Genomic DNA, 15616 nt, shown 5'->3' on the forward strand with positions numbered 1-15616 from the left:
GAGGCAAAATCAAAAGCAAAGTGTACCAGCGATGGAGATGTGAATAAATACCTGTTGACATCTACAAGGGCATTTTCAAGGCCTGCAGAGATGCAGACAGAGAAGCAAAAACTCAGGTAGAAATTACAGTAATTTCACGAATACAAGCCGCAGCAATTTGACAAAAATTTTGGTGGAAACCCGGAAGTGCGGCTAATAGTCGGGTGCGGCTAATATATTAATAATTTTCTGACATTTACAACCCCAGACGTGCCAGCCAGAGTGCCGAGCCAAGCACCGGCCAGTAAAAGCCGGCATTTCGCAATTGTTACAGTGTTACCGTGTTGCCCTGGCTCCCTGCAGGCAGCACGGGGGGCGGGGAGAGAGGCGGGAGAGCTCTCTTCTTCCCTCCTCTGCCGCAGCCCAGGGGAGGAGGGGGGGGGGGGGGGGGGGGGCCGCCATTGCCGCGGCCCGGGGAGGAGAGGTGGGGGGGGGGGCGCCACCATTGCCGCGGCTCGGGGAGCCGACGGGAGCCCTGCGCAGCCATTGCCGCGGCCCGGGGAGTGGGGGGGAAGTGCGCGCCGCCATTGCCGCGTCTCGGGGGGGGGCGGGAAGCGCGCGCCGCCATTGCCGCGGCTCGGGGAGGAGGCGGGGTGCTTTGTCCGCGCCCGCCGCCGGCGCCACGGGCGCGGGAAAGCTCCGTCCCCGCCCGCTGCCGCTGCTGTAGGAGCAGGGGAAGCTCCGTCCCTGCCTGCCACCGCGGGGCAGCGCCAACCCGGGGTGACCGAGCCCAGTGGCAGCGGCGGCCGGCCCCGAGCTGCAGCACCGGGCTGGGCCACCTGGCCCCGTCAGCGGCCCCTAGCGGGCCGAGCCTGCACAGCCTTAGCTCAGCCAGTAAACCCCGCCCTCCCGCGGTTCTGTTACTAATTGCACGCGGGTCCTCGCTGCGAACAACAGAGCGACTTATATTCGGGTGCGGCTTATCTATGGACAAAAACCGAAATATTTGCCAACACCCAGAGATGCGGCTTATACTCAGTGCGGCTTGTATTCGTGAATTTACTGTAATTTAGCCAGAGATGTTGAAAACTGCAAGAAAAAGTTCTGCAGGTATGCAAAACCAAGCAGAAACAGAAGGAAAATATTGGCCCACCAATAAACAGGAGACGTGAATTAGTCACAGCACCTTCTTCACCTCTGTCTTCACCAGCACTGCTGGGTCCCCAGCCCCAGGAACAAAAATCCAGGCTAATGCACATACAGACCCACCAGTGTCAGTGAAGGAAGAGTGGGGGTGAGCTATTACAGGCCCTTGACCCCCATGGATTAATGGGCAAGGCATTGCTCAGGGGATTAAGAGAGCTGACTGACATCATCGCAAGGCCACTCTGCATAACTTTTGGAGAAGTCAAAGGAGAGCACAGGATATCCCAGAGGAAGGATAATACCACCCCCATCTAAAAGCAGGGTTTAAAGGAGGAACTTTTAAGTTATGGAATGAATCTTTATGGGAGCTGTCACACATCAGATGAAGCACAGGATTGTGCTTGGGAATGTGTTGGGAAAAGCCAACACAAACTCACCAAGGAGAAATTGAGCTTGACAAACCCAGTCACCCTCTGTGACAAAGTAAGCTGTTTGGTTGATGTGGGTTGGGTGGTGGACATTGCCTCCTGGATTTCTCCAAGGCTTTCAGTATGGTTTTCCACAGCTTCTCTCTGGAGAAACAGATGGGCTGTGGTTGGATGAGTGCTCCTTGTGCTGATGGGAACTGGCTGAAAGGCAGCACCCAGAGGGTGCTGGTAAATGTCTCCTTTTCAAATGGGTGCTGTGGCACAAGTGGGGTCCCCCAGGGACTGATGTTTGGCCCAGTGCCGTTTAATATCTTCATAAAGTGATCAGGAAGACGGAATCAAGTGCACCATGAAGTGGTTTCCCAGTGATACCAAACTGAGTGGGAAAGTGAACACTTTGGAGGAGAGGACAACCCTGCAGGAAGGGTTGGCTGGAGAGTGGCTAACAAGAATCTGATGAAGTCCAGCAAGGGCAACCGTAAGGCCTTGCACCTGGGAAAACATAACACAGGTGTGCAGCACGGGCTGGGATCTACCCAGCTGGGGAGCACCTCTGTGGAAAGGGATCTGGGAATCAGGTGGGCAATCAGATCAGTGTGAGCAAACAATGCTGTGCTGGCTAAGAAAGCCAGCAGGATGCTGGGCTGCATCCACAAGGGCATCACCAGAGATCCAGAAATCACTATCCCACTCTGCTCAGTGCTCATCAGGCCACACTGGAGCACTGTGCTCAGTTTGGTCCCTGCTGTGCAGAGATGTGGACAGGCTGGAGAAGGTCCAGAGAAGAGCTACAGACTGGGAAGCCTGTGACAGAAAAAAAAGGCTGAGAGAACTGGATTTATTCAGCCTTGAGAAAAAAAAGGCTGAGGGAAGACTTTATCACCATGTTCCACTATTTAAAGAGGAGATGGAGACTCCCTTTTTACCTGAAGTTGCATGGAAAAGACTAAGGGATAATGGGTACAAGGTTACTCCTGAGGAAGTTTCAATTGCACATGAAGAAAATGTTTCACAGTGAGAACCACCAGCCAATGGAATAATCTCCCCAGGGGGAGGTGGAGATTTGGCTGGACAGTATGCTGGGCCATCTTGTCTAGATGACACCTTTGCCAAGAAAGGTTAGCAAAATGCATGATCCTTGAGGTCCCTTTCAATGGGATATTTCATGATTATTCTATAATTAACTTTGCTATTAGCCCTTAACATTGATGGGCTGGCCAACAGGTAAGGCCACTCTGGGACTCAGAATATAAGAGTCCATAACCAGCCCTTTTACATAAACATGCCTTATATACTTCTCAAGCCCTTTTCCTTCAAAAGACACCAAGAATTTTCATGTCTATTGAAGGAAATGCACACACTAAATATTCACTGTAATGGGACAGACAGCTTTCTCCAAAAACAATTACATTTCTGTGCAGACTTCTAAACATACTAGGATTGTTTACTTGTCCTGCAATAATGCATAAAATTGGAAAAATCTACTGTGGGCATGTCCCTTACCATTCCACTTGGCTCCTGAATGCTTCTTCCTATGTCCTAACAGTGTTCACTAACTAAGCAGGCTATGGGTGCTGCTGACAAGCTGAAGAACCTCTTTAATTGTGAAAGCAAATCAGTCTAGAGCCTTAGAAGGTATTTTTATTTCCAAATGAGATCAGTTACCAAACACAGACAACTAAGTCTGGAGCCAGATGGTGTAATACATTGTAAAAGCAGCACCACTTAATTATCACAACCTTTAGAGCCCCCTAGCAGGTGATTCAGATGAATCTATGGGATGAATCCAGCACATTAATCTCACAAAGTACCATGCAGCTGATCAGACCCCCAGTGCTGCTCATGATGAGGCCCAGCACATTGGAAAAAGCAAGGAGTAGAAAGGACCAGGTTCAAGGACATGCACCCATTGCTCCAGGTGTTTGGGACTGGACTTGAGCTCTCCTGTTGTTTCCAGGACTGTAGTTAAATACCTGTTTTCTTGTTGTATTTTTACTGCCATTTTCAAAACAGGAGCAGAAAATTTCCTAATGCAGGAACAGAGACACAGAGGAGCCCTGTAGGGAAGACCCAGTGTTGTCCCAGCCCAGTACGCAGGCTCCACATCGCAGCCTTGAAGACAGAGGCAATGCTTCTCTGAACTTCTCCTGGCATGGTCAACCATCAGAAGATGCCCAAGGTTCAGAAATCATTTTCTTTTCCTACACTTCCAGGCTGTGAGCTGAGATGGGGAAAGTACTGAGGCACTGGGGAACAGCCACCAAAATACCTCCCCTGGAAAAGTACAAAGTACACAGAAGAGTTTGAACTCCTTGGGAAAAAAAAAGCAGGAGACTCCCTTAGAAGCCTCCTGCAGTCAAATATAACATATTTCCTACTGTATGTAACAACAACAGTGGATGATGAATGAAAAATTAAAATAAATTTACAAGCTAATTTCAAGTAATTAATTCACACACTCAACTGGCTGCAAGATATGTCTATATTAGAGCCTCCATTTTAACAATTACCCAAAGTGACTTGACAGGTTTAAGTGAGTTGCCTGGAGCCACATATGGAGCAATTGTCAGTCAGTATTAGAGGTTCCTAATGTCCTAGACTTCCTCTTTGAACAGACCTTTCTTTGCACTAGTTCAAATCCAATGTAGCTGGTAACGTGTAAATTAAAAAATGCTGAATCATAAAGCAATGTAGACCTGTAATTAATTATTTTTTCCAGATATTTTGACTTTAAAGCAAATCAAAACAACTCCAGTAAGAAGTGATACTCTGCAGATGGATAAAGGAATTATTCTCTCAAACACATCGAAAATATAATAGGAATTAACAAGACCTAAAGGTAACCTTTGTGGGGATGCCTTCATTTTAAAAGCAATGTTCTCTACATGACATTTGAATTCTAACATAATTAAAGTGTAATCGCATTTTAAAAGTAGATAATGTCCTGGTGTTTTAAAAAGTCTATTACTGAAGGGTTAAGATCAATTTTTGGTGTTTCAGCATGAAAGTGAGGAAAACATCTTAAAAAGTCTACCAGTTCTTTGAATGCATTCCTTATAGACAAGAAGAGAAAAAAAATGCTTGAGACAAGCTCTTCCTTTTAAGTTGTACTGGAGAAATAACAGTATGGTAATTGCTGTTTTTCCAGAGAAGATAGACAGTAAATTATTTTGAAATACCTCATTATATCCCAGGCAGGTCATATTGTGTCTTCCTTCTGCATGACAGTGTATTCTGCGGTATTTGGGAACACAGTAGTTAAAGCTGCTGAGTTTCCCCAATCAAATAGGTCCAATAAGATGACTAAGAGTTTTAAAGTTATTTAAATTTGAAGAAAATGAAAGCTACTGTCATTTTGGGGCATAGTAACTTTCATCAAATTCAGGCTTTATCCTCCCAACATCATTCATAAAAATTGCAAGAAAACGTTTAATTATCTCTAACTGGCCTTTTGGGTTAAAATGTTTTCATATTCTATTTTGCTTTATATCCATTTCTTTCAGGAAATTTCGTATCTCCCATCCTAACCTATACTATATTACAGTTCCTGACTAGTCAGTTTGCTTCATTTCCACAACCTGAAACAAGTTACGAAGAAAAGCAGATGATGCAAAATGCACCTATAATACATGCATTATCTTCAGTGGAAGATCAGCAGTTTCAAGAGTTTGACAATGAGTGGAATTTAAAGAAACTATTGTTACAAAATTTTGTACAATCTACCAAGAAGTAAACTTCCATTGAAAACTTCTGTTTCATCTGAAATATTCACTCTTCCAATAAGGATCATGCAAGAGACTAAAGGCAAATCTGATTGATGTAAGAACTGGATAACCTTTAGAATGAAGTACTATTTGTTTCATCAGTCTACTTGTATGAGAATTATTAGATTAAAAAATAATTTTGGAATATAAGTATCTTTATCTTTGCTGCAAGCACCAATGGAGGTACTACAAGCTCTCCACTTCCCTGGAACTTGTGAATGTTAATACCAGCAGGAACAGCTTCACTACAGGAGGGGACAGGGATCAGCATCATCCTGCTTCTTAATAAGATTTGTACTTGTCTGCATTCTTCTAGAGACGAGAGATAGTCTCATTACCTAACACTGAGACTCTAGGCTTGGTAACTCATGAGACTTTAAATCATCCTGACAGAGATCTAACTCTTGACAGTGACAAAAAAGGCAATAATCTCCTGAAGTACCCCAAACAGGCAGCCAAAACAAATCAGAAGTTTTCAGTACAGAACCAGAGCAACTACCACAGAAAGAGAGCACAAAGTTGATGCTTTGGTGTGTAAAGCAGGGAAGGTGTGCAGTTTGATACATAACAGAAAACTCCTTAAACTGAAGAGGCACAGGGAGGAGCATGTCACCTTTTACAACTTCACAGGTGAAACCAGAGGAAAGGTGAAACAGACATATGCTACATGCAAGCTGGGGTTATGACCTGGTGACTGACAGCCAAATACCCATATGGACAATTATCTGAAGAAGAAATAAGTATTACAAATAAATTACTAGGCTTTGTCTCTAGTTTGTTGTTTTGGTTTTTTTTAAAGGAAGAGGAAAAAAACCCCATAATTCCTATATTCTGAGCCAATAATGACCTAATCCCCTTTTGGAAATAAATCTTACCTGATCCACTGTAAAGACTTTGATCCTTTCACTTCCCAACCATTTCTGAAATTCTTTTTTCCAGTTTTTCACCAGACTCCCAGGGGTGACTACCAGGGCTCTCTTTAGCACAGGTTTGCATCCATAGGGCCCTTGACGCAGAAGAGTCCAGACAAGGGCAATGCATTGCAGGGTTTTCCCTAAGCCCATCTCATCAGCAAGAATAGCTCCAAATCTGCCACTAACTCTGTAAGATGTAATGAGACACTGGTAACATTTTAAAAGATATAGCTATAACAATTCACAACTGCTTTAGGGATTTTCCTCTGTGGTTTTCTGAAGTATAAAGAACCTCTTTATACTTATTATGTCTACTGTAGGTTTTTATTCAGTTGTACTAGAAGATCTTAGAATGAAAATTGTCCTTTTCTACACTAATTCATAAGTCCTCTAAAACTAAAGTTAAAATCTGCTTTTAGAACTAGAATTACTATCCAATACCTTAAGGAATCTATGACTTGAGAAAACACTTTTGAAAACTATGCTGTATTTTCTTTAACAGGTTAAAATAACATATTTTTTATTCTAAATGCCTGAATTATAAATTCCATTAATAACTTTGAATTACAGTAATTTCACGATTATAAGCCGCACCTGATTATAAGCCGCATGTTACAATACAGAGTGTGATAAAAGGTATCTATTCTATCACCATCTGTTGAGGGTGGGGACAGTGATCCTTATCTCAATGGCAGATAATCTGCTAATGGGCCATCCATTGAAACCAGGCAGGGCATTGTTCTTTATCTTTTCACACCCCATCCTTCCTCCAGGGAGTCATTGTCTGCTAATGGCCCATTGAGTCCCACTGTGTGACTGATAAAATTACTGCATCCAATTGAAAGTTGCTCCAGCCAGGGGGAAGAGCCCAACATTTCTTACCAAGATAAAAACAGAGGGTTTGGGACACTAAGGGAGCCCCTTTCTCCACTGGACTCCAGAGAAAAACCGGATTTTTCCACATCACCACTGGACCTCCAGAGGGAAACTGCACCTTCTACAGGAGCACTGCTCCAACTGAATCACATCTGTCACTGCAGGAGGACTGCAACCACCATTTAATGGGACTGCTACCAACACCCTGCCTGACGGGGTGTCAGGTTGTACTCTGACTTTGTCAGGGTTTGGAGTTTGTTTCTTTGTAGTACTGTATTTCTATTTTGATTTCCCTAGAAAAGAACTGTTATTCCTAATTTCCATATTTTTGCCTGAAAGCCCCTTGATTTCCAAGTTATAATAATTTGGAGAGAGGGGGTTTACATTCTCCATTTCAAAGAGAAGTTCCTGCCTTTCTCAGCAGACACCTGTCCTCCAAACTAAAACAGCAACTTTTTGTTCTTTGTCCATATATAAGCCGCACCTGATTATAAGCCGCACTTTGGATTCGGACCAAAATTTTAGTCAAAATGGTGCGGCTTATAATCGTGAAATTACTGTATATGAAATACAGATTTCAGAAAGCAGTGTTCTTCAGCATGGCTTTGATTACATCTGTGTTTACAAAATCTGGTATGCAGAAATGACAACCTTTTGGTGCATGAGCTCCTCATGATACCTGGCAAAATCATGGCAAGTGTGATGCTACCTTTAGGTCAGAAAAAACTTGTGCAGCCTCTTTTAGGAGAAAATTACTAATATTAATTAACAGTTGCTCAGAACTTCCCAAGTTTCAAACATGGGCATGAAAAAATTATAAATATTAAAGGCCAGAAGGATAATTATTACCTTACCTCATTCCCATTACACATTCATACAGAAATAGAAGTCCTTCCTTCTGATGTGGGCGGAGATTATTTGCAATGTAGGGATCTACAACTACATCTACCACAGGCAAACCAGCCTTATTGAACATCCACTGATGACTTCCATTTGGTCGTGGCATAACTAGAGAATCTTGAAGTTCAAAGCAAAATCAAGTATTACACAAAAGCATTACTTCTAGTCTGTTAGTAAAACCTGTTAAAGTCAATTATCTAATTATTGTTAAAAATACTGATTGTTACATTAACCATTCTCAGACTGAACATGTATTTATAAGTACCTAGATTGCCTTCAATAAAAACAATCTTTTAAAGAGGTTTTCCAAACAGTTTGTATTTTTCTCAAAGGTAAAGGTGATAAACTGAGAAATATGAGGGTTTTTTTCTGATGAGGTGGAACTGCCTACCAATAAAAGTTGATTGATGACCATGAATTCATAGAGTTAAATTAGAAGAAATTCCAAAATACTTCTGAATTAAAAGTCTAAGAAAAAAACCATAAACAATGACCTACATAAAATCTAAATACAACATCACGAGGGGATATTCTTGCAGTAGCCCAGAAAGGCTTCTCTGCCCAAGAAAGAGAGATAAAAGCCACGGATTTGCTAAAGAAAAATAAGGAAGAATTGAGTGTGAGCTGACAAAGATTGCCACAGTGCATGAATAAAAGAAGTTCACAGGTTTTTCAGACATACAGAGCCAATGGCAGAATGAAGTATTGAACAATATCTGAATAACAGTTTTGCTTGCCATCATCGGTTCACAAACATTAAAATTTTGCTAGACAATGTCCATACTGGGTTGCTTCTGCTGCTGCTACATACCTTCACTGAAAAATTATATTGTCAGAGGACAGAATGAGAAAGCAATTTATGACTTCTGGTATTTTTATGTCACTAGTGTAGATCTGTACTGTTAATTTATTCATGGGAATAGGTTGGTTGAAGGCTTAAATTAGTCAGGGAGATTTTTTTTCCTACCGACAAAGGGCTAAGTTCTGATGGATCAAATCAAATTGGATGTGTATATATTTAAGAGTAAGTGACAAAAAGATAACTTTTCTGACAAGAACTTGGATGAAAACTAGGAAGAAATAAGACTTGGATAAACACTGGACTAAAAGCTTAGAAATTGTATGTGGAAGACATAGCTTTACATCTTTGTCACTGTGCTCTGTTCTGATGGCTTTCCATTCCGTAGAAGCTGCATTTTAATCAACTATAATCATTGACTTCAACATTAAAACCTCTGACTGTTCCAATATCAAGGTCCTGGTCTTGTAAAGTATCTCAGTAACTTCTGCAAGAGATTATGCAATCAGGCATTAGATAACGTGATTCTCCTGTGTAAGCAAACCTAAAGTCTGAGACAGTCCAAACTATTGATGTGTTGAGGGCTCCTGAAATCTGATCGGAGGTATTCAAATTCACCAGAAGTCACAGAAGACAACTAAATAGAATGTAACATTTTAACAAACTAGTGCAGAAACAGCAAAGAATGTGCTGTTTATATCGGCTTTTTTTGATCAGATCTTTGGTTAGAATGCTAATGCAGCATCTTGCAATCTCAGGAAGGAACATTCTTAGATAAAATGTAATCAAGTTAAATTAAGACCAGAAGCTGGTGTTAAAAAGGATGCTCCACAAAAGGGCCAGTGATATCACTAATTAACACTCAATTAAGATTTCATAGTTTATTTACATAGCAGCCACTTCAAAAAGTCCCACAGTATCAGGATATGAGGTAAGAACTCGGATGGAGGTATTAGAGTAAGAATGCAGAAAAAGTTCTATTTTTTTAAATAAGCATTGCTCTGCTTGCTTTACACTCATTTTTATCTTCCATCTGAAAGATGGAGCTACCAGCAGAATACAGCTCCTAAATAGTTTGTAGACAAAAGAATAGTTCTGCTTAAATAAGCAGCACCACTTCCTGCAGCTATCAAACACTTACAGGCTCACTCTTACACAACTGCTTAACCAGCCTGTTCCTAAACAATATGTGAATTCTCATGACTCTTCAGCACAGAGTACTTCTAGCACTATAAAACTAAACATTTATTCCAAAACATATCTGGTTGCATTTGAGTACAGTAGTTACACTTGCTGGCTGTGAAGGATCAGGTACTGACAGAAGCAATTCTCTCAAAGTGGCATGACTTTTCTACTACTCATCCTCCACTGCAATTACTGTGCTGCCACGTTAAGGCTGACTGACCCCAGTGGGAAGCTGGAACTCATCCAGAATTTCTAGTAAGTGACAGATTGTTTTAATGATCAATAAAGTAATTTTCCTTGGCAAAACTCTCAGAAATTACTCTAATTTGTTTCCACAGCCATATGTAACAACTATGAAAAACTTTATGCAGTGCAGAGTATTTTACTTGTTAGAAACACACATGACAAAATCCTAAGACGGTCAGAATCTAGTATTATATATCAGAAATATTTCAGTAATACACTGAGGAACACAAACATTTTGGTTACACATTCAGTGTCTTTTGAGAGTCAAAGGATGTTTAAAGAAACTTAAAAATTTCCATCTTACTTGAAGCATTTGGATCATGGCGAGGTTTGCAGCTTTGAGAATCTTTGAGCATATTCTCTTTAGTACTGGGTTGACAGACATTTTTGAATGGTTTACAGAATGCTTTTGTATTAGTTTGAGATAATACAGTTGCATCTGTATCATGAGTCCCTATTCCAGCCTGAAAACACCTGCCACTGCTGAAATCATCTGCTGAAATTACACCCATCACTTCAATTTCTTTTCCGCCAACCATCAGTGTTTGACCTTCATCAAGACTGTCTAGCTCTTTAGCTTTATATCCAGTACCTAAAAGAACATAAAAATTAAACAATTAGGACAACACAGCAAATATCACTTCCTTAACACCAGTACTCATCTACAGGAAAGAAAAACTGAAAAAATAACTGATTCTGAAACACTTCATTGTTACATACAAAGCCTTTCCCTCCCTAGCAGAGTGACATGTGGGTACTAATAATCAAAATTAGATAGCAGAGTGTATGAGCAAAGACTCAGTCATCCTCATCACCAACCAAGTCTACTGAATGTCACACAACTCTTCAGGAGAACTTTCAAAAATTAGACCCCTATGGTAAAATCCAGAAGTTTGCCTTAATAACCATCCTACATCCTTATCCCTTTCTTTCATGTTGCCAAAACAAGTGTCTTGCTTCTTAACCCCCTCTCCTAACCCCTCTTGCTATTGATCTACACAGTGTATTCTACTTTTAAAATAATTCTAAATTAGTTTTTTTACACTTAAAGATTCAGATGCGTCTGAAATCTTCACTTCTACATATGCTCTGGAACATTCTCTGATTATTGCCAAGATTTATGAGCAAGTTCAATAGTTGTTGGGCTTGGTCAGGTGGGCATTCTCAGGGCAGCTACAAACACTACTGGTCTCATTACAAAATTCAGCTACAGCTGCCACTTCCTTTCAAGACAACAGTGTAGGAAAGAGTGGGGTCTCCTTCTTTTAAATAGCATTCTACTGGTTGAAGCTCTCACATAAAAAACAGAGGAAATATATAATTTATTTTCTTAACTCAGAGAGGTCAGAGCCACATCTCTGTTTCAGAATTCTTTACCTCAATTGTTGAATTTGTGTAAATTTGGATAAACAGGCTTGGATCCTTAGTCAGGCCAAACAAACAAAAGGCATTACTGTGTAGACCAGCAGTTAAATTACTCAGCTGTGAAGAAAGAAGCAAGGCCTCCCAAGGCACATTTTACCCAACAAACACCATATATAAATCCTGGAAGCTGTTTGCAAAGCTCAGGTCTGCAGCTTCTAGGAATGTGAAAGATTGGAAGGTGAAGGTCTGCATTTGAATTCCTCTAAGAGGAAAAGATTACTGAGGTGTTTCACAGTCCAAGCAGTGCTGAAAAATAGTCTGGCCAAAAGGGAAAGGGAGATACTTTTCTCCCTCTCCTCTGAAAGTATTCAGAAAGCACACAGCAAACCTTGTTTGGCTCTTGAAGGAACACTTGTCTCCAGGAAAGAGCTGAAGATGCCCGAATACAAAAGAATACATGTGTCTTCCTAAATAGGATGCTTAGGGAGGGCATTTATGATCTCCTTTGCTCTGCATTTTTGTTTTCTGTTACTACCTCTACATAGCTTCAGGCTGAACATACTGAATACAGGTGTACCCCTGTGCAGATTCTGCCAGAAAAATCTAATTCTAAGACAGGAAGGGCTTTAAGGGTAGATGGAAACTGGGAAGGCAAAAAGAAAAACTACAAAACTCAACTGTTTATGCAGCTGCCAGAAATAACCATTTCTGTAACATACAGCAATTTACAAGACAGCACGTCCTAAATTCTTTGCAATGCATTATTAAGGAATTAGGACATTGCAGGGGAGAACAGAAAGATGTTTTGCTGCCTCAAAAATCAGCTATAATCTGTGCTGATTTTAGGTTCCCTTGTGCCACCCTTGATCCAACCCTGGTAAACCTAAGGAAAAAAAGAAAAATTCTTCCTTTGCCTTTTTCTTCCCATTTAAAAATAATAATCCTGAGGGTTCATGCACATTCCCTATAAACTTCCCAGTATTATATATGGTTTTGGAGGTAAGCACCACTACTGGGCCTTTCCTTCTCACTCAGTGAGCTAAATAAATGCAGAAATCTAAAACTCACACTCCTTAAATTGGTCAATTTATTATTTTCTTAGAATCAGCAAGTAGTGAAAGCAACTCTAAATGGGCAAATTAGCACTAATGACATTAGTATTGTTGTGCCCTCTGACACCATCAAACACGGTAAAAAAACTTTTACCAGAGAAAATCACAATGTTCATTTTTCTATTGTGTTTGCTGCTAATTCAAGAAGACAGAACTTGAAAAAAACAAGAACAACAGGGTGGTGGCTGATGCATTCCAGGCATTACTCTCTTTCACTCTGCCTTTTTCAAAAACAAGCAAGTCTGTACATATATTGCTTTGCTATAAATAAATTCAAATTAACTTCTAAGTCACAGACTGATTTGAAAATCAAAACTGCCTGGTCCTAATAAGGCTAACAATGTCATGATTGTAAAAAAAGAGCAGAGAAGCCATCTCTGACCTAAAATTAATCAAATTATGCTTTGCAGAAACATTATCCAATCCTACTCCCTGACAAAATATCTTTGGCTCCATTAGCAAAGTTAATTCTTGCTTTGCTTTCAGTAAAAAATTACTGCTTCAAGTTGATGGCAGCCTATGGTTTGCAAGTCTTATTTTTAACTCTGATATCAACCCAAACTATGTCTTACAGCAGCAGCTGCTGCTAAAACTACAAGACTAAAAATTGCTACACAGTTGACTTTGGCTGGGCTGGAAAATGTTGCTGTTTGCCTGTCTTTCCAACAAAGATAATATTTTTAGCTGTTTGACTGTCTGAAAAGTAGAGATCCAACCTCTGAAATTCCTGATTGCCCTACTGCTGACTGGAATATCTACAAGAAACTTACCTGTATCTTTTCCCCAAATTTTAACTCCTTCACTTCTGCACTATGTGAGCAACCAAAATCAACAATTCATCTCTCATTTGGCATTTCTGCTGAATTAGTACAGCCGATGATTTCCAGATCCTCTCTTTGGACTAGCATTTGGTGTTTCTGTGAATTATGTTATTCAGCCTGCTCCAGCCTCCCCCATGCATCTGCCTTATATGTAATAAATATACTTTCTTGCAGTCTTCCCCCCACCCCACAAGAAAAAAGACAAACCAAAAGCAAACTCAAAATCTCTACTGATTTTTCATCCTGTGGTCAACATTGGTATGAAGAACTAAAATACCTAAAGAGCTGGGTTTCTGCTAATTCAAAGCACAGTGATTTTCTGCCAGGTGCTCCCTCGAGCAAGTATGCAATTCTACTGTACCTCTGCCAATGTCTTTGCCTTCCATATCTTTCAATATTACTGACTTTCCTTTTGTAATAAGAATAGCATCGCCTTCCCACTTCTTGTGCTTTTTCTTTGATGCTTTACACCATACGACACTGAAATATTTCACAAGGCAGTCAGGTGCTTCCTGAGCTGCTTCTTCCTTTGCAGTCCCTGATGTTGGCAAATACAGTGCATCTAAAAGGGAAATAAAATAACAAAGAATATCTCAGGTTCTCCTAATAAAGTCTTTTGCATTTCAAACAATCAAGGACAATCTACACATTTCGTCTTATATAAACAAAGTGGTATATTTCCTGTCCTTATGGCAAGTTTGGATTGAGACAGAACACCACATAAGGACTCATCCTGAAAAAAAAAAAAAACAAAATGAAAACAAACCCACATTACATTGTTTCAGAAAGTATGTACTTCCAGGGAAATCAGATTATTTGTTGCATTAGTAAGTGAGCTCCTAATTTGACATACATACAAGACGGTAAGAATGGAAAAAGAGTAAAAGGAAAGGCTGAAAAAAAGCAAAAGGGAAATGACCACAGAAGCTCATGAGACAGTGCTGGGCAATGTTTTGAAAGCAAGGACAGCAACACAGAACTCAGAAAAGGGAACAAAGGAGTCCAGGAACTAGATCTGGAGCTGAAGTCATCTCTACTAAGTGGCAGAATAACCATAACTGCAATAATACAAAATATAATTTCAACTCCTTTCCTTGCATCCTTCAAAAATAAGTAATTGTGCAAATCTTGAAACAGACCATCTCTTGAGTATGTACCACCTCAAACACTGTTACTAGGCTTAGATTGATTTAGATTTGTCAACAGTTATCCAGTTGTGTCATGGATGCAAATATTAATAGGCAATATTTAGGTTAATAAGGTTAAGAAATGATAATAGGACAGACAGCAGTTGATTATAACATTGATTAAGAACAAACACATGCTTTCAAGAGTTAGCAATCTGAGACAAGTGATGGTAGAGAAGTCACCAGCATTACCTAAAGGAATATATCTGTGGCATTCCTTTTCAGCACATGCACAGCTTCAAAAGGAGAATCAGACTAATTTTCATTAAAATACCCTTGCATGCTGGTTAAAAGCTTAAATCTGTTTGCTCCTTTGATTCCATCTGGGATTCAGCTATACAAATCTGTTACAGAAAAGTGCTTATGCCACAGACTAACCTTTCCAAAATTTGCAAGTGTGCTGGTATTTAAAGGAGAAGCAACAAGAGGAAATTCTTGCTCACAGTAATAGTCTGACAAAGAAGCAGCTTTAACGCCTCTACATCAAGTCTACATATTCTTAAAACTGCAAAATACTTGTAAGTACATGCCTAAAAGGAGTGCAACTTTTCAGACTAGTGTTTAGTAAAAAGGTATTATCTAAATGAAAAATGCTGTCTTTATTGAGTTGAATTTTCTTTCCAAAACACTTTAAAAATTGTATTGTCTGTACAGAACCCCATGCTAACGCAGTGCCTAAAGCAGACAGGATTTTCCATACGTAGATGTTCCTTCAGTGCATTAGCCAACATCTGTAGTTTCAGGCAGCAGATGTGTCCCCATCTCCAAGGAATAACAGAGCAGCTACTGAACACTGGCATTTCACTGAAGGATAAGAATATGGAATAGAGTAACCCTTTTTAAAATGTAGGAAATTCTTTGTAGATTAATCTTGGTAAAGAAACCAGACAGTAA

General features: G+C 40.3%; 1 protein-coding gene across 2 annotated transcripts in view; it reads right to left on the bottom strand.

The window, feature by feature from the left end:
* RAD54B (RAD54 homolog B) overlaps positions 1 to 15616 on the bottom strand; it is a 64000-nt gene that overhangs the window by 11635 nt on the left and 36749 nt on the right. For both annotated transcript variants that reach the window (XM_033060042.1, XM_033060051.1), the window contains exons 4-7: positions 13897 to 14097; positions 10542 to 10829; positions 7962 to 8124; positions 6193 to 6418 (exon numbers count right to left, since the gene is read on the bottom strand). In XM_033060042.1, coding sequence (XP_032915933.1) covers positions 6193 to 6418; positions 7962 to 8124; positions 10542 to 10829; positions 13897 to 14097 — 878 coding nt within the window. The remainder of the gene's footprint in view (positions 1 to 6192; positions 6419 to 7961; positions 8125 to 10541; positions 10830 to 13896; positions 14098 to 15616) is intronic.

Source organism: Catharus ustulatus, chromosome 1 (genome assembly GCF_009819885.2).
Source record: "Catharus ustulatus isolate bCatUst1 chromosome 1, bCatUst1.pri.v2, whole genome shotgun sequence".
NCBI classification, from domain to species: domain Eukaryota; kingdom Metazoa; phylum Chordata; class Aves; order Passeriformes; family Turdidae; genus Catharus; species Catharus ustulatus.